General features: G+C 36.1%; 2 protein-coding genes across 17 annotated transcripts in view; one reads left to right on the forward strand and one right to left on the reverse strand.

The window, feature by feature from the left end:
- KCNIP4 (potassium voltage-gated channel interacting protein 4) overlaps positions 1-6,563 on the forward strand; it is a 388,989-nt gene extending 382,426 nt beyond the window's left edge. For all 12 annotated transcript variants that reach the window (XM_039698971.1, XM_039698980.1, XM_039698981.1 and 9 more), the window contains one exon: positions 4,956-6,563. In XM_039698971.1, coding sequence (XP_039554905.1) covers positions 4,956-5,003 — 48 coding nt within the window. In that variant the 3' untranslated portion in view covers positions 5,004-6,563. The remainder of the gene's footprint in view (positions 1-4,955) is intronic.
- A 773-nt stretch (positions 6,564-7,336) lies between these two features.
- On the reverse strand, positions 7,337-19,151 carry PACRGL (parkin coregulated like). 5 transcript variants are annotated; one of them, XM_039699124.1, is made up of 9 exons: positions 18,795-19,151; positions 18,467-18,651; positions 16,347-16,483; positions 14,798-14,865; positions 13,631-13,721; positions 12,284-12,376; positions 10,449-10,556; positions 9,388-9,468; positions 7,338-7,986 (listed from the first exon to the last, which is right to left on the reverse strand). In XM_039699124.1, the coding sequence occupies exons 3-9, from the start codon at positions 16,464-16,466 to the stop codon at positions 7,930-7,932; spliced, it is 618 nt and encodes a 205-aa protein (XP_039555058.1). In that variant the 5' UTR covers positions 16,467-16,483; positions 18,467-18,651; positions 18,795-19,151; the 3' UTR covers positions 7,338-7,929. The 5 variants fall into 5 exon arrangements, with proteins under 5 accessions (XP_039555059.1, XP_039555058.1, XP_039555055.1 ...); XM_039699121.1 differs by having other exon boundaries at positions 7,340-7,986; positions 12,284-12,418; XM_039699122.1 differs by having other exon boundaries at positions 7,343-7,986; positions 12,284-12,418; positions 16,353-16,483.
- Between the last annotated feature and the right edge of the window lie 556 nt (positions 19,152-19,707).

Raw genomic sequence — 19,707 nt, forward strand, 5'->3', positions numbered from 1 at the left:
AGCCTTTGGCATGATAACAGGCTAATAGAATTGTAGAATACGTTCAGCTGGAAGGCACCCACCAGGATCACCAAGTCTAATTCTTGGTTTTACACAGGACAACCCAAGATCAAGGTTGTTTTGTATAGTAAAGCATCACATTAGACATAGTGAATATGATAGGCCTGATTACATTATATAAATTGATGTGACAAATAAGTCTGATTCTATGTTACAGTGATACATTTAAGAAGTTGTAGCAGTGGTCTGCTGATACCTTGCCCAGCAGGCTGATTAATACAAAGCTGATAGAGACCAGCAATATAACCCCTGCATCTTCTATATCAAGAACAGAGTAATAAAGAGACAGAAAATAACAAGACTATCAAGATTAATGCATTTAATGCATTTTTTAGTTTTTTAACTATTTGAAATAGGGAAATCTCTAGATGCTCAAAGATGCTCTAGAAGCAGTCTATTTTTACATGCATCTGTAGCTATTCATTGGAGTTGCTTTTTTGAGCACAGCTATCTAGTAAGCAATACTTTTTTTAATTTTAATCCACTGATTTTAGAGGATGAAAGACAGCCAAGAGCTCTGCTAACTGTGGCTTTTCTGTGTATCCTTAGCAACAGGCACTGGGCAGTGTCACATCTGTCAGCAGTGCTCTGTTACACTGACCGTGGTTCCAGCTTGTCAGTCTTGTTCAATACCAACAAAAGTAATTTCCTCTGCTAACACTGTGTGATCATCAGAAACAGAGATGAGATTCATTTCCCAGCTGAAGTCTGTAGCATTCTGGAAGTTTAATGACACATTAATCTGCATATGACAGCAATTATGGTGATGGGCTGAATGATTCATTTACAAAGAAAATTAATACCTTTAGTAAGGAATTGCCTGCTCTCCTTATCCAGTGCAATTCAGCCTCTCAAGTCTGTTAGAAGATTTATTTTCCTGTTCTAAGTATTCAGAATACACATGAGAGAGATGCTCTCTAAACTGGGACATGATGGAGACACAATGAAAGCTACAGAATACTACAATTGTCATCATGCTACTTATCTCACCTTCCCTTGCTTTTGACTTCAATGGTGGCTATGTTTTTTTTGACACAAAAAGTATCTTGCTACCTAAATTTTTGTCCCTCTGCCAATTAAGAACTGATCTTCAGACTTCTGTGCTTCAAAGCATGTAATTCACATTTATATTGAGATTTGGTTTTAGACATGAGGTTTGGGGTTGGGATTCATGGAATCATAGAATATTCTGAGTTGGAAGACACCCATAAGGAAAAAGTCCAATTCCTGGCCCTGTGCAGGATACCCCGAGAATCACATCATGTGCCTGTGTCCAAATACTTCTTGAACTCTGTCTGGCTGGTGCTGTGACCACTGCCTTGGGGAGCCTGTTCCAGTGTCCAGCTGCCCTCTGGGTGAAGAACCTTTCCTGATATCCAACATAAACTTCCCTGATACAACTTCAGGCAATCCCCCCAGGTCCTTTCTGTGGCTACCACAGAGAAGAGATCAGTGTCTGCTGCTCCTCTTCCCCTCATGAGGAAGTTGTAACTGCAGTGAGGTCTCCCCTCAATCTCGTCTTCTCCAGGCTGAACAAGCCAAGTGACCTCAGCTGCTTCTCATATGACTTTTCCTCCACAGCCTTCACCATCCTCATGGGTCCTTTGGATGTTTTCTAATAGTTTTATGTCTTTCTTATATCGTGGCACCGAAACTGCAATTTTCAAGGTGAGGCTGCCCCAGTGCAGAGCAGAGCAGGACAATCCCCTTCCTTGTCCAGCTGGCCATGCTGGGCCTGATGCCCCCCAGGACAGGGCTGGCTCTCTTGGCTGCCAGAGTGCTGCTGGCTCATGTTCAGCTTTCCATTGACCAGAACACCCAGGTTCCTTTCCTCAGTGCAGGTCTCCAGCTTCACATTCCCCAGTCTATACACACAAGCAGAATTGTTCCATCCCAGGTGCAGATTCTAGGACTGGCCCTTGTTAAACTTTGTTTAACAGAATTGCTCCATCCCAGATGCAGATTTGCTCCATCCCAGGTGCAGATTCCAGGACTGGCCCTTGTTAAACTTTGTTTCACCTTTTGCTCAACCTGGAAATGAAGCTTGAGGTAATTTTAGTAAGGAGGTAATATAAAAGAAGATCTTTATTTTAAGGCCTTCAGGAGCAGTTATGGAAAGATGTTCGCAAAGCCTTACACCCCCCAGGGGTGAGTAAGTTTTTGTAGCTTTTAGAAAATTAGCATAATTGATAAAAGGCACCAATGAGGAGGACAAGTGGTGATGTGACCTGCCCAGGTCAAGCCCCTTCTTTGGAGCCCCACCATCAGCACTTGCTGTACTTTGTCCATGAGAATGGATCTCAGAGTTGTTCTCAGCCTTGGTTCCCAGGAAGAACCAAGGGAGGATAGGGGCCTTGTACCCGCCAGGGCTTGGAGCTCTGGAATTTGTTTTGTGTTTCTGCTTATGGAAAGGCCATGGAAAAGTACTGGCAAAACTAGTCACTAACACAATAGACTACAGAGCTACAAATAGACTATGTTGCCCTAGACATGCCAGACTGAGTCCCAGAAAGTGGTGGCTGTTTGTCTGGCTTCATGTAAATTACCAAAGAGCAGATCTAGGTCTTGAGAAACAAGAGTGGGGGTACCTCAAGAACTAAGCACTTCCCAGTTCCTTACCTGCCTCCTTCCACTGACTGGTGCCAATGGGAAATGGTCTGACTCAGGCACTGCCTCGTATCGACAGCAGCACCACAAAGAACAGTCAAAGGACTAAGGCATGCACAGTGCATGGGTGACTGTCAGGGTGAATGACATAGGTCCTTCTGATAATGACAACAAGGCTTCTGGCACAGGTGTTTTTTGCTGGAGTAACCCTTCCCATACTCAGTGTTGATGGTTTGGGCTATCCTGAAAACAGCAGAGAAACCATTTCAGATCTATGAAAAACTGGCTTAAAGGTAGGCCAGATCTGCCAAAGTTCATTCATCCAGGTTTGTGCTTCATATGGACAATGCTTCATATGCACTAGCACCTCCCTTTGTCTTGAATTAGGAACTGTTTAACAAGTCTAATATGAAAATTTGTGTAGAAAATGTACTGAAAAAAGAGTCAAATGAAAAAGATACACTTGCCAAGGAATTCCAATGCAAGCTTCTGGGGTTTTTCTGGGTTTTTGGTGGTTTTTTTTAAAGATGGCAAAAAAAAAGCTACTTAAACTTATCATGTTCTAAATATTATGACAAGACTGTGTTTTCTTGTGAAGACTCTTCTAATTTGACTGACTAAGGGAGTGCCACTGGAAGTCTTCTGTAAAGAAACAGCCAGCCTCAGAAATATGGAGTTGATTTTAGAAAACTACCAGTTTCATTCATGATGATACATATGTAGTAAAATTGATAGAAGTGTCAAAACATTTAGCAGATTCAGAGCATGTTGTTTGCTTGCACATTTACTGAGCTTAGTTGCTAATGTATATACAAAAACATTTGTACTCATTATATGACAAGTGACTTAGGTTAAACAGTTAACCTCAGTGACATTCACTAGTTGAGGTTTCAAAGCAATGCATTGAGGAAAAGGATAATTTATTTTAACTTTCAGTAATTTAATATAGTAGCTTTGCTATACAACATTTTCAAGCATTAGCCTATATAGTGTATTTTTGAAATGACATATCATTGCAAGTTATTGTACAAAATAGCACACAGATCATTCCTTACAGCAGCATTGCTTCAGATGACATAGAGAATAAAAGATAAAAAACCCCACTGTGCATGTTTCATAACATAAATTAAGCTAATTACTCAGACTTGTCATTTTCTACAAAGCAAATCACCCACTAGACTAAACAGTGACTAATTTAACTGGAAATTGATACTGAACACGTGTTACTGGAAGATTAATGTACAGAAATCTCACATACTTATCAGTAGTGGAGAATACTATTGAGATAGCCTTTCTAAGAAGTGGGTTTTTGATGCACATTCTTCATGAAACATCAAAAAATAATCTATAATTCAGTCTTTTTATTCATTAAAATTAAAGAGGGCTAGATCATCTCTGAAGAAAGTACTAAAGAGATGGATCATTACAAATGCTAAATGAGATTGTAATAAATTCTTTTATTTTGTATATATATATTGTTTTGTGCTAGCAACTGTTGATCCAGAAACATCAATAAATATGGGCTACTGCAAGTAACTTTTTCTTCTATACACTGAAAGGTAAAGCTTAAAAAGAAAAATATTTTTTGCTAACTGCTCTGCTGAGAGTTACCTACTGATAAAATCTGGGGCACAGAGTGATGCATCAGTATAATACAGAACTGGAAAGATTAATATTTTGTTAAAAAATTACCTAATGCAAAGCAATCAGAAAGCAGAAGTAGCATTTAGAAGCAGTCACCATCTTTCAGTGTGAACACACACAAAAACTGAATTGAGGTGCTTAAGAGTGATGTGGTGATACTTGTCAAACAGACTGATTTTGGCTCAGCAAAGGTGCACACTTAAGTCTATTTTTCTTAGTCATCCTTAACTATGAAGCAGAAGCCTTAGGACTGCAAAAAGAATCCTGTGTACTGTGCACAGGATTAGCAATTACATATACAGATTCAACTTGATACAACTATTCCATCAGTATTTATTGTCTAGGTGCATTCTGTTATCCTGAATATAAACTGATAACCTCAGAAATGTTACAGATCTAATTTTCTTAATATGCTTTGTATTCTTGAAAGAGTAGTTTTGGTTTCATTAATACACAGAAAAGCTTATTTAAGAATGGACTCATTAACAACCTTTTTCTGCTAACCATTTCTCCAAACAAGCTGAAAAAAAAGTTGCAATTAACTAAAAAGTTCTACCACAATTCAGTATAGATATCCACCAACTTGTAATTGGTGCATTTGTAACGGTGTGTGATTTTTGGTTATGTGTTGTCTTTCTTTACAGGATGAGAATATAATGCGATCCATGCAGCTCTTTGAAAATGTGATTTAATGAAGACATTAGGTCTACAACTAATGGACAAATATGAGCTATTCTGCAACATTATATAAAAAAATGGATTTCCCACTTTACCATAAATAAAGTTACTCAGCTTTACACTGAGACATGTATTATGCAAGTAAATTTTTTATTATATACCCTTCCCAAAAAAAACCTCTTTCTAAATTCTACAATCTAGCACTTCCACAGTGGCTATATAGTTAACAGGACTGTACTGAAAAATCAGGTCCTTACTACAAACTCCGACAAAATATAACTGACATTATGCACCTTTATTATCATTTCAACCCCTAGTTAAAATAGATACAGTCACACAGAGATTAAATAAATAGTCTTAGTTTTGCTACTCATTTTTACTGGACTAAGCTCCAGGTGTTAAAGCGTACTTCTTAAATCTCTAGCTTCTAATTTATACAGAGGTATTACAATTTATTTTCTTCTCATATTTCTATAGTGTAGTCCTCATTTTTGAATAACATTTTGAGTTAAAATGCTGTAATAAATGTGCGATGCACACCTTGCTATAATTGCCTTCCAACTTTGACTTGTTTTTCTCTTCAGAAAAAAAAAACCCAAACCCCAAACATAACTAAACAGGTAACTTGAGAGCAAGAACTGTTATAAAACAAAACAAAACAAACAAGTTGATTATGTGTATTCTTATTCCCTAAAAATTATGACTAAGCTTCTCTCAATCTCACCTAATAAATCTGCACTTAATTTATCATGACATGAATACCAGAAGTCCTACATACTGTGTTTTTAATTCTTCTTGGATGTGTATGCGAAGTATTTGCTGAAAATTAAGGATCTTCTGACTTCCAATTTTTCATGAAGAAAACTTAACTGGATCCTAACACTGCTTTCCTAAGTATGTGTTTTTCTGCCTTTAATGAAGAAAAAGGCATGAACTTTTGAAAACTGCCATCCCACTTTAGTGCTGAGAATGAACGTCACTACATAGTAACCTCTACTAATAATGACTGCTAGAGGCTAACATCTATTTCATCTTTTTGCAATACCATTAACTATGGGACAGAACCTGGAAAACAATGAAAACTTCAGCTATATATCATCTATATGTGATAAATGCGTTACATTTTTTAAGATCATTTCTTCATTAAGATTGGAACTACTTAATTCTGAACCTAGAAAGATTCTTCTAAGAAAGTATGCATACAAAATATAACATTGACCCTCCATCCATATAATTTTTAAGATATATTGTCCACAGAGTCTATGCCAATACTTCAAAATAGGTGAAATGCTAACAGATAGGCCAACCTTCATTGTGACATTGCTGCAGAAAGTGTGAAAGGGGATTAATGAAGTAGGAAGAAGGTTTCAAGAATAATTTTGTAAAAATAAATCAGGTATCTATTCTGGTGTAGAGATGGGATGTTAGAGGCATGTTGAAGGCTGCTCTGCTATCACCAGTGTAGGATAAGAGTAGTACAATACATGTACACCTGAAATCTGCTGTAGCGTGTTTGTGTAAACTAAATGTGCACATTTTGTAAAAAAAAATAAAATAAACATGAAGAAAAAAAGGACCATGATCAATTTTTTTGAGTTGTTAAATACCTGCTGGCAAAAATGCTTATTGAAGAAATATATATATATATATATATTTATTTTTTTAAAGCATAAATACATTTATATTGACTTAGCATAGTTCTGATCTTGGCAGAGATTGGTCCTGAAGTGAATTTTAGTCAGGCCATGGTAATTTAAAAAAAACTTCTGAAATTGCACTCACATGATGGACTTTTATTAATAATCTATGCATCAGCATCTTATGACAAAAAATATCCTTTACAACAACTTTAAATGCCAGAATTGACTATTTCTCAGGGGAAAAAATTCTGTGCAAATTTCAGTTAACTCTCCCTGACAGTGTACACAAATACAACATGTCCCTCAACAGTATTTATTACCAGAACCAATTAGGAATTATTTTGCATTCAAATTCAAATACATTAATGGACAAATGCTGTACCCTCCTCCAAAGCTTGACAGCCAGATAAACTGGCTTGTACAATCTTCTTTTTGTCTTTAACTTATATAGTTCATAGCTTCCATGTTCAGAAGCTTATTAACTTGTCTGGACCTGAATTCACAAGCAAATCCCAAGCATATCTGTAATGGTACTGAACGCAAGGCAAAGAGAGTACAGTGTAAGTATTCCAAAGCTGCCTCCCCCACCAAGCTCCCATTCAGTAGGCTCAAAGTTAACAGGAACTAATTAGCTGAGCAAAACCTCAGCTGTGGCTCTGTGGAGCAACCTGATGCCTCTACACTGTGTTCTGCAGAGCCTCTCCAGGCTCTCAAAACAACATGCTGAGAATGCACTGAGCAAGTTCAGCTTTGGACCACATGCTGCCTGTTTACTGGGCTCAGCTTCATGCCTTTAAAAGCTGACTCTGAAAAAGTCTGAGAGGGCTCACAGTTCTGTGTCTAACCTAGTCCAAATGAACCTAAACGTGTCCATCTGTGCTGTGTCACAAAGAAGTATTTCAAAAACAGCTATACAGATGTAATTTAGCACCAAGTTAGATTTTATTTAAGTAATTAAAACAAAATTATTTTGCATCACACAAATATACACAACATATTAAGTACTGCAGATATAATAAATGAAATTGTAATTAAAAACTAAATAAGAATCAATATTTATTCTGCTCTTGAAATAATGCACATTAATCAGTGTCACTGTAAGACAAATGCATATACAAATATACAAAGAAAAGTCTTCCATAATTACATATTCACAAGCTGATAGGACTCCTGCTCTCCAACATACTGAGGAATAATTATTATTTTAAGAGAACATATCATACCCCAAATAAGTGTCAGTGATATTTACAGTTTCTTTCCAAACTTCACTTTACAGTATAAATCACTACAGTTTCCTTGTTCAAGAGTAGATAGAACAATAGGTTGGAATTTTAGATTTGATAATCGCCACAGTTGCCTGTTGAAGAAAACAAAACAAATTTAAACAAAATAAGGGCCACTAGCACTACATATGACAGTACTCATATAGTCTCTATAAACTGCATAATTCACAACTTTTACTAAGTTATCTTTGCTATTATCAAACACTAGAAAGCTAAAAAGTTAGCATTTGCTGAGAAATTTACTGTGAAAAGGGCTGAAAATAATGAACTAAGAAAATGCACTGTTGTGATAACTAATGCTGGTGAGTAAACATCCAAAATAAGGGACATGTAAACTCACACCTAAAAGGGGGCACATGAAATAATATACACATGAAATAATAAGGATTTTTATGTAGAGGAAAGATGTTCTGGAAGGGATTTCCAACAAAAGTAAGAATCATATGCCTCATAACTAATTTAGAAAATAAATTTGGTAAATTAATTGGCTGGATTATATATTGCTTGTAACCACAACTTAGTAATTTGTTTCGAGGTTTTTTGGCTTTATCTTATTACAGTCTTTTTAAAAAATATATAGAAAGACCTACTCGCAAAACAGGTAGGACTACAACAAATCTGGGACTGACAGAAGAATTAGAGGTTAATGACTCACTGGATCAATTAAAATATCTAGACCTAAATTTTCAGAATATTAAGACAAGCTGTAATTTTCCTTTTCTTGTCTCACTTCATACAAATAAAGAACTCTCATCCTCCTTCATTTCCTTCATTTTTTGTGATGTTTTTCAAGTCTGTAATACAAACACTGCTACTGCTCTTGAATGAACATAAGCACACACACAGGAATGAAGAGGCAACTACTGATTATTTGGGCACCTACTGGCTAAGGCACACAAGCTCAGTACTGCCAGGCCTGTCTGTATGCTCCCTACTCCTCAGGTTATTCCTATTCTTCATGAATAACCATTTAATATAACACATACAACTGTTCACAGGGTCAATAAAGCAAACGTTTTCTCTTCTAGATGAACATCTAAGTCAGTACTCCTCATTTTTTCTCCTTTTCTCCTTTGTGCACAATGTACAGTGCAACATTTGTCAAAAGAATGTTCAACAGAAGAAATCTCTGCCGTCTATTTACTTAAAGCATCTTCTTTGATTTATAGCCATTGCAGATCCAAACTCTGGGTTAACCAGGGTGGGCTGGAATGTGAGTCAGATTCCCTCAGGAAATAGCATAAACAATAAACTATTAGTGGGAACAGGCATGCATCATCAATAACAGCAAAAAGTACTTTTTTGCAATAGTAAATCTTTCTGAGAAACATATTTAGTCCCAGAAAATGGAACACCAAGCATGTATCCCAGCCATACTGAAGCAAGAACATGGCAACAAAACCAGAGATGAAAGCTGTTCTGACAAAATTGTATTCAAAAGTGTAGATTACGGAATAAACATCTGATCAACTCACCTTTCCTCCACAGTGCTCCAACTTTTGTAAAGCAACAGTAACTTCTTCTCTATGTTTCTTGTCCATTAATCTCTTTAAAAGCTATTGGAAAAGTAAAACAAAAAGGTTTGTTGCACAATATAGTACAATATTTGCAAAGAGGCAATAATAACGTATTTTGTTACTTTATTCCATCTTACCTCCACAAAATTAAAGCCACAAAGAAACAGAACTTTATAACTTGTAACTGATGTCAAAGTATGGAACACACTAAAAGCAAATGGAATAAATGTTACCTAAAGAGAAACTTAAATTCAAAGAAAACTGATCTGTTAATCCACAAAAATATTTCTTTTTCTTTTACCAAACAAATTTGAAAGAAATATCCACCTTAAAAAAAAATTCATTCTTAGAGAGTTGTCCACATGAGAAATTAATATTTTTCCATGTGCATTGAAAGAGATTTATTGTAGTAGATATACTTAAAAAAAAAACCCTGCTGTAATTTCTCTCTTCTGTATTGATTGTCAAAAAAGGTCCTTTTACTTTGCTGTAAACGTGTACTTTGCAAGCGGGTTAAAAACCATGAAAACCCTGTCTGACAGAGGAAGGATGTCCTCAGAATGACTTGGTATAAAAATAATTCTCATAATCCCACTAAAAGCTTATTTAATGATAACTTCCTTGTGCAGAATCCCCATCTGAAAAGAACAGGAATATTTGCTTATGTTACTGTATTGAAACGTTCATAATTTTGCTAAGATATTCAGACTTAAAATTAAAATCTCGTTTTGCAATGCATTTTCCTCCAAAAGAAAACATCTGGATGTTTTCATAAATCATAAAGAAAATATTTCCATTATTCTCCAGTTTACATCAATAACAGTTTTTAGACCTTGCCAGAACTTTGTAAGTCACAGTATTATAAAAGAACAAAGTACTCATACTGGGGACTGTATGAAATAATGCTCTTCATGGAATGGCCGAGTCCTCCACTGTATCCGTGCAGACAGTATAGTAATCTCTCAACAAGAATGCCATGAAAATACAAATGATTTTTTATTACAGCATTAAAAACTTACATTTGTGAGTAGAAGTTTAAGATGATCATTAAGAGATGGACCAACAACAGCACTCAATTGCACTAAAGCATCCAATCCTCTTCCAAATACTTCATCATCCGCATGGGCCTTCAGAAGGGGAAGAAAGAAAGAAAATCCTGTGAGTAAGAATCAGACAAAATAAGTTTTTTCTAAACTGCAATCTCTGCATTATGATTGTATGGAGTAGTTTTAAACACTAAAACTACTGTGCAATTGCTAATTACTATGATGATACAAGTTTAGAAATAGAAGTACAATATGAGTGAATATTAGTCTCTAGAGGCCAAATTTAAAGCCAAGGCATATTATTAAAGTGGAAAACAAAAGCATCCATGAAATGTCCACAAAACTCTTGCACTTCTGAGAGAACAAAACTAATAATTTACTATTGCTGGAACAAAAAATGTGGCATGCAGAAAAGCTTGCTACACTGGTAATTTCAGTATTTCACAGCATATTAGAAATAACCTTTCAAATGCTGATATGTTGAAATTGAGACACAATTTTAGTTAAAAATTTAATGAATTCTGGGTAATTTCTATGTAATTCATAACAATAACTTTCTTTGTTGGAGAAACTGAGGAGCCAATTACTCAATTAATTTAGTCCCCTGCCAACTACAGCTGGTAGCAGTTATCAGCATCTTATCTACTTCTATGGTTCTTTGTCATCTTTATTTCTCTCATGGGAAGATTCTTCTGTACCTGACTTCTCTAATGGTTTAGCTATGCTGCTCTCTAATGGTTTAGTTATGCTGCTCTCTTCCTTTAGCAGAGAGATAGACTCATAACAACTTATTTTGGTCTCATACTAAATTATAAGTTTATTTAAACAGCTATTTTTTCTTCTACATCATCTGGGCCCTGAAAGTTTTCTTTTTAACTAATATGGACTGCTTGTCTAGTAGAAGATTTAACAAGACATAATACCAAAACAGTGCAACAATAAAAATTATCAGAAGAGTAATATTAATTGGAGAAAGAGACAAGAACAATTTTTCTAATTTTGCCATTAAGCTAAACCAAAGATAGTGATAACACACAATTCTGAACTTCTGTTATATCTCTAATTTGAGATCACAAAAAATTTTCAAACTTCAAGCCACCTCTGTTAAATCAGAACTGAAACACAGCTAGATTAAGGGACAGCTGCTTACTGAACCAGAAAAGGGCTCTAAAGACATGAAAAAGATGCAAAAGAGATAACCTTCAAAGCCAATATCTCACTTTATTTTCTGATGGTGTAGAAGAGTTAAAAACATTTTTTAAAATCAAAAATATGACCTCAAACACTTTAAATGCATTCTTCCTTCTTCCTCATTGACATATTCTGGAGATGGTGCTGTGCAGGGCTGGGAGTTGTACCCAATGATCCTTGTGGGTCCCTTACTTTGTGATTCTGTTTTACCTTTGTAGCATGTTTTGAATTGTTACATGTAATAGATGAGTATTTATTCCTGCATATCCATTTTACTTCACATAATTTTTATTTTTTGCATGTTACTGTGTGGACATATAAAAAAAGTCCCCACAAATACATATATTTCTTTCTGCTTATATTAAAACCTTTAAAAGAACAGTTTCATAAAATTTTCCCATAGCTATTGTCATACAAGGAGTTGGCCATCTTAATTTTTATTTACAGACATATTTAGCTTATAAATCAATGCAGAGTTAACAACAGAAAGAGAAATCATTCCTACCCCCCAAACCAAAAGCCCATGTGATACATTTATTACCCATGTAGTTCACATCAGCAGAAGAAAAAAAAAAAATCAAACCCATTAAAATTTCTGCATGAAGAGCAAGACATACCAATGCAGCCTTTAAGACTGGAACTAGACGAGGCAACAAGGGAATAGCTTTTTCAGCAGCACCTTCTACCAGAAGTAATTCTTTAAAACCCTCCTTGGAAACAAAAGTATAGGGATGTTTTGTCTCTCTTAGTCCCTGTTGCAAATGTAAAACATGGTTTTCTTAATACTGAGCCTTCTTTTAAACAAAAACATGTCTTAGAAATTCCACACAGCAGCAAGACCATGTTTAGATTTTGTCAGATCAGTTCAAAACATAAAGTACACTAACTCCACCATGTGGAGCCACTGAGTACAACTCTGCTCACAGAATATTCTAATTCATTTTTCTTTTAGAATATTGAAACTCATATTGTGAATACTGCCAATTCAATCAATATTTGTACCTCACTACCTTTACTCTAACAACTCAAGGTATTTTTTCAATGAGAACATGGACTAGAATAGGCTATATTTGTATAGGGGTTTTGTACCCTGACAGGAAAAAGGAATAGAAGGTGAACTATGGAAGAAAAGACATCCCACACCACATACCTCTCTATGCAACACTAAAAACTTGTAGCTAGCACAAAGATGCACATCTAGTGAAGGTCTGATGGCAAAACTCAAAGATTTAAAGTCATGTGTCTGAAACCTTTTTTCTTAACATAAAAGAAGTTTTATGTTACCTTAGGAATTTTGACGGTTTTGTTTACAATTAAAAAAAATAAAGGGAGAAAAGAAACAAAGAAAATAAAAAGGAAAAACAGGAAAGAATAGGAAAAAAGAGAAAAGAATGTAAGCCACCTTAGTATATGCACCTTATTCTACCTGCAACATTGGATTCAGCATTTATTTAGACACCTGGAACACACTTGGTGATAAATGTCACAGATGGTTCTGAGAAAATAGAAGCCTCAACATAGTGTATTAGTATTTCTCTTCCAGTTATTTACAGGATGCTATTTCCACTATAAAAATTGAGTCTATTGAGGAGAGCATTCTTACTTCAAAATGTAGGTGTTATATACAAAAATAAGCAGAACAATTTAGTTTACAAAAGAATCTGCAAAACCACAAATTTCATTCAACAGTCGGGCATCTGAGATGCAGTCTTGCATTTGATCAGTATCTTGAAGATTAAACAGTTCTACCTAGCTCTCCCAGAAAGCTCTAACTAAAGAACTACATATAGCAATGTACTTGACCACTTGCATTCATAGAATATTCTCACAAGTGGGTTCTTGTTTTATGTTTCTCTAGTAGCTGAGCCTAAACTAGATAACTTAGACTGTTAAAACACATTTGCAAATGACATTTGCAAATAGGAAATGGTTGTGTGCTTAATGTTGCAAGAAATTGAGTTTACCTCTGCCAATGTTAAAAGAAGAGGATCAAAGGGAAGAGTTTCAGGAGGGCATTCCCACTGAAGTTTGTGTTTTACTGATCCATGCACTAACCTATCAAAAGAATAAAGTTTTAACAAAATAGCATATATAATACATAATTTATTGTTAACGCTATTTGCTTTAAATGTGTCACCAATTAGTTTGTTATGTTCCTACATTACACACAATCTCAATACATAATGCTCTCCTTAGTGAAATTATAGGATCACAGAATCAACTAAGTTGGCAAAGACCTCTGGGATCGTGAATTCCACCCTGTGTATATGTATAATGGTTATCAGTGCAATTATACTAAATTCCCAAAATATGGCAGTTTTCAAAATTCTGCTCCTAATCACATAGAAATCAGAAAATAGAAATTACAAAAATTATAGAAACCTCTCATGCCAACACAGAAGATATTAATTTTCTAAATTTACTTATTTTGAGAAGTATATCAAGAAACATTTTCTTCAAATAGCAATGGGCAAGGGAAAGCAGTTGAAACTGAAAGAAGATAATATTGGAATTTACTATTTATTAAGATACAAATAAATTTATTAATACTATGCATTAATGATTATTTTATACAATTATATACATATACATCTTATTAATGATGGTTTATATTTTTGTAAATTCTGCATCTATGTGACAAAACACCAGAACATTTATTGTCTAGGCAAATGTATAACTAAGTAACTTAATATACTCTAAACCTACTTGTGAGTAGTTCTGTTAATATTTGATACGCCTGAAAACTATAGAACAGGAAATTCAATAACACACAATAATTCATATTACTAAGGCTGTGAAAAGTCTACCTATTAAAACAGTGCTAATTTTATTTTCTTTGTTAGTAGGGCAAAATAAATATAACTGCCTGAAAAAATAATTTGTGAAAGATGTTTAGGAAACCCAATGTGCACATACTTAACTATTCTTTAAAAATGTGGCTTTGATATTAATACAGCATCAAAAAAGAACCAAAAGAAGACAATGGGAAGTTGCTTGCTGCTCTGAAAAGAGTTAAGTATTGAAAATTTTTCCAGAATTGAATGGAATTAAACAACCTAACTAAAGGATGAAACATGAAGAGATGTATTTCATAATACATTTAATAAAAATAAGAAGCAAACCCAACACACCTGCACGGAATGCCACCTCTAGCATATGTAGCAGCAAATGCAGATGATGGTTGAGAATAAGCACGAAACTGTGAAGACAGAAAAAAAACCCATTATTTATTTATAACAGTAATGTTTTGTTGCTATTATGAATATGTTAAAACGGAAGTTAACCAAAAAATGAACTTAATCATATGATTCTAAAACAAATCCATAAAATAACTGCAGCTATGGAGTGGAAAACATTTAAGTGATACACGTATCTGAAAACTGCTTTTAAAACCCATCAGTCTGGAGAACTGTTAAAATGCATAAAAATGTACAATCAGTGGTCTCCTTATGGAATCACTTTTGATTAAAGTCTTACAGGTTCTTTCCTAAGCAGAGCAGGGAGCTCTTGTTGTTATATTGGTAACATGCAGAAAGCAGTTTTACTTCCATCTTGATCTGAGTATAGACAAAAGTATATGGTGGCAAGATGTGGGAGAAACCCCAAATATTGGGCAAGATGGTGGGAGGGCTCTGAAAATGCACAAGGAGGTTCAAACTGGGTGGGAATCTAAGAAGGACACACTGGAAGAGGAAACTGGGACCTTCATGCAAGGAAGAGCTGCACAAATTTCATTTTTATAATAAATGTGTTTCTGATGCATATGAACTATTATATTATTATATAGTTATTATATATTCTTAAAGGAACATTTAATGCTGCTTCCCAGATAATACACCTTATCACAAAGCATTCAAAAGGAAATACCATGAAATCTCAATTGTTATTGTTTGAGTGTTTAAACCTACGTTAAGATTAGTAGAATTGTGTTCATGGCTTAATTTTGGTCATTGTGCTACTTGCAAAGAGATTTCAAGTAAAAAAGATGCCCACATTAAAGTATTCAGCCTCTGTTTATCAGTAAAGTACTCCTGCATTTCATTCACTTTCCAAAAAGCCTGTGACATTACTAATTGCCAAATTATATGGCCCAGTGGTGAACTGTAATTCGTGTATTCATTGCTAGTTCTCCAGGCACAGGACTTGCAGGAAATAAACAGCTCCTTTCATTACTGCTCTCCCAAGAACACAAATTTTTCCTGAAGGATTACATAGTCACAATAACTGTGAGTTTCAAATAATGCTCACCAGCAATTAATTTGCCAGATTTTATGAACCCTTGAATACCTTCAATATGCCACCTGATTCTTGGATTCATTGCATAACTGAAATAAGTTTTTCTAAAGCAGCAGGTGCCAAAGCTTAGAAGTAAGAAAAAAAACAACCCTTTTTAATGTTTAGCTCTAAATCCCTTTTTATGACAATAGTACATAAAAAATAACAGTTCCCATCCAAGCCACAACTGTACCAAAACACATTTTTATAGTAATGTAATAAACAATGTTATACCTTCAGGCATTTAAGCTTAGAAGATAAGGGATGTATGATTAATAACAAAAGTTTAATTTCACTTTAAAAAAACAGGACCAGAAGAAGCATGTCCTGCATGCAATTTCATAAAGTAAGGAGCACTCTTCAAACCACAGAGGATTTTAACCAAAGAAAACCATCACCACCTACACGTACTGGATCAATAGTTTTAGGATTCAGCTTAGCACTAGGCTTTGGCTGTGATTCTGGAGAACATGTCTTGCTTTTCTGGGCTGCAGACTTTGTTTTTATTTGGATGCCTGATGACATTCTTAGAACATTGCTTCCTACAAAAAAAATAAATTAAAAACATGAAATAATTTTCATTCATATATGCAGAATATGAAGGGTTAGAATCCCCAGGCCCAAAGACTGACATGAACAACCAAACCAAGTAAATCTGAACAAGTGCACTAGGAAACAGATGCTTATTCTTATATATTGGACACAGTGCATGGGACAATTGTAATAGTCCTGTCAGTCCATCTTTCAAATGCACACATTTCCTAACCTGTTCCTCTTTACTTGTGTTCTTTGTGACCTGCAGCAAAAGTGAATTAGATACAGTCTGCTTTTAGGGCAGCCTAAAAAAATATGAGCAGCAGTACAGGCCTCAGAAGAAGAGTCCAGAGTCAAATAGGGTCGGGTACAGGTACATCAGAAGAAAGCAACAATTTGAGGAACGTCCAGGATGAAGGAAAAAAGCAAGGACATTCAGGACACAAAACCCAAACCACAATCTATAAGACATGAGAACAGAAATGTAAGGCAGCAAAAAAAGAACACAGAAAATGAATTCCAATTCCACTAAGAAGAACCAAAGTACTTTTTTAAAAAGACTGCAAAAATAACTTTGTCTCCATAATTTAAAACTGATTTAAGTACACTTATCTTCTGTAAGTCAATGCACCAGCTACATATCACTACAAATACATGTAATTGGGTTGAAGTGTCCCTCATAAAAATAATAGTTCTCTATTTATTTACCATACCAAGTCTGATATTATGATGAATATAAATTACTCCTGGGAGATTACAAGACTTCAAATATTAATAAAAATATAAATAGCAAAAACCCTGGTTTTGAATATTATAATATTCAGTAATTTTTGCTGTGGTGTATGTATTTTGCACTTAAAAAAACAATTTAGTAGATAAGACATTAGATTCCTATTGTGCAAAAGCAATTGCACCATATAGAGATGAAAAAATAGGAAGCCACACACAGAAACAAACATTGTCTCAGGGGTGAGCAGTGTGCTTGCTGTCCAGCCATCACCCTTGGTGACACCTGTTTTTGTTAAAAATATGATTAAATGTCAAATACTGAGATCAGGATGAATCAGAGATAGAACAGCCATGCTACTCTCTCACCCTCAGCTCTATCAGCCACCTGCCCTAATCTCTGCCAAACTCTTGCACCTGCACTCCTTGCTCAGGTTGGCTATTCTAATTCTTCCCTCTGAACAGGATTTCCAATCAGGAACCTTTGTCATCATCTACACTTTGAAATCTTTAAGATTGTTTCTGTTTCTGGTAAGTGATAAGCACATATGTCAATATGCTGTCTTTGTGACTTGTGAAAAGAATTCACTGAAGTGCCCAGTTTTACTGAATGCTATGAAACAATATATAATAATGATTAGCAAATCAGCTAAAATACAAAGCAAAACTAAAACTGAAAGCTTAAATCAATACTTCTTTTCTGGTGACATAATCAGAACTAGTGATTCAAATCAGCCCACATAATGTGAAAACCTTTCCTACCATTTCCAGAATGTGGCCTGTCTCCACTGAAAGTCTTTTTAAAAGAAAGAATATGCCACAATTAGTCAATTAAATCTCTTCAGAACTCACATAAACTTACATGACACTTATGGGAAGTATTCTTGCTGTAAAATGGAAGTCAAATGGAAAACATTAACATAGAAATAAATGTACTGATTTTGTATGTTCGTTTATTATCATAAAATTCTAATCAGAATAGTGTTAGAAGATAGATTTTTAACTACCAGAAAATTAATCAAAATCGCTTCATACTCTAAAAGCACCAGATAAGTTCTTGACAGTAGCAGCATGTATCACAAAATAGTGCTTTCCGTGTTAGACTTTGAAATGTACAAAATAATACAGTCAGCTTCCTAAGACCAGTACAAATATTTTTTCGGAAAAGTATTTAGAAGTAATAGAGATGGTGGGGTTTTTTTGGTTTTTTTTTCTATTTTCTAAGTAATCAAAATACACACTAAGGTACATTAGATAGCACTGACCAGAAAAAGCACTTTTCACAAGGAGGTCTCACTCTTCAGAGATGAATGCTGTCGTGCAGAGCGGAGCTGGAGGGTCACACGTTTTTGTAGAGATCAGACAGGGGAAGCGCAGCCGTGAATCAAACAAGCGAGGTTTGATACAGAAGTGACCCATCTACTGGCAGACTTCAAATAAAGGAGCGACACTTTAAACAGAAACAGGAGAAGCACTTTTAAGAGACATCTTTCAAAGGAGGAAAAGAGCAGCCTGGAGCTCGGGATCTAGAAGTCACTTAAGGCAGGCAGACTGGAGGTCAGGAGGATGTGAAAGGCGAGGTTGCTCCCTTACCCTGCTGAGTGCAGAGGCAGAAACACATCAGGGGCTCCGAGCGCCGTCACCGCCGAGAGGCTCAGGCAGAGCAGCTCCGCAGAAGAGAACCACGAGTTCCCACAGAACCCCCGGCCCGGCCCTCCCCAGCGCCCCGGGACATCCAGGGACCCCGCGGCGCACGAGGGGCCGCCCCGCTGCCCCGGGCCCCTGTCCCGCCCCCGGCTCCCGCTGCCTGGGCACGCCGGGCTGCGGGCACACGGGGCTGCAGCACCGCCGGGCTCCGGGCACCGCCGGGCTGCGGGCACACGGGGCTGCGGGCACCACCGCCCCCGGGCACACGGGGCTGCGGGCACACCGGGCACCGGGCAGCGCCGTCCCCGCTCCCCGCGGGCCCCGCGGCGCCGCCGACGCTTCCTGCCGGTTGCCAGGGGAACTACGGGCCGCCGGCAGCCCAAATTTCCTCCGTGCTTGCTGCAGACGTAGCGACAAGGAGGTTAAAAGATCGTTGGGTGTTTTGGTTTTCTTTTTTTTTTTTTTTTTTGTTTTTTTTTTTGCTTGTTTGTTTTGGTTTTGGGTTTGGTTTTTTGGGTTTTTTTCGTGTCAGGTGACACCGCCAGTCGCTTTTAGCCACTTTTTAAATACCTTCCCAAGTATACAATCGACTCCTACAATACTGAAAGCTCCACTGGAAATACAGCATGGCATCTGAGTGTGGTAAATGAGCTTTTGAGTAAAAGGCTACTTTTTCACTTGACCATGAGAGTGCTTTCTTGCTTTTTTCAATAAGGGTCTATATTCATTAATGCACACAAAAATAAATCTTTAAGAAAAATGTTTCCTTGGTTTGCTTAAACTGGTTGGGATAAAGCTTTCCACTTTACATTCTTTCTCACTTCTGTCATTTCTACTGCAGAACTGAATCTGGATAAGG

This window comes from Passer montanus, unplaced genomic scaffold, assembly GCF_014805655.1.
Source record: "Passer montanus isolate IOZ18808 unplaced genomic scaffold, ASM1480565v1 scaffold13, whole genome shotgun sequence".
In the NCBI taxonomy this organism is placed as follows: Eukaryota; Metazoa; Chordata; class Aves; order Passeriformes; family Passeridae; genus Passer; species Passer montanus.

Excerpts from the sequence above, each read along its gene's own strand:
- PACRGL (XM_039699121.1), bottom strand. The coding sequence starts at position 16,466 with ATGTCATCAGGCATCCAAATAAAAACAAAGTCTGCAGCCCAGAAAAGC. Across the intron at positions 14,866-16,346 it reads AAACTATTGATCCAGTACGT|TTTCGTGCTTATTCTCAACC; the intron begins GTAGGTGGTGAT and ends CTGTCTTCACAG. Across the intron at positions 7,987-9,387 it reads TGGAGCACTGTGGAGGAAAG|GCAACTGTGGCGATTATCAA; the intron begins GTGAGTTGATCA and ends TTTCTTCAACAG.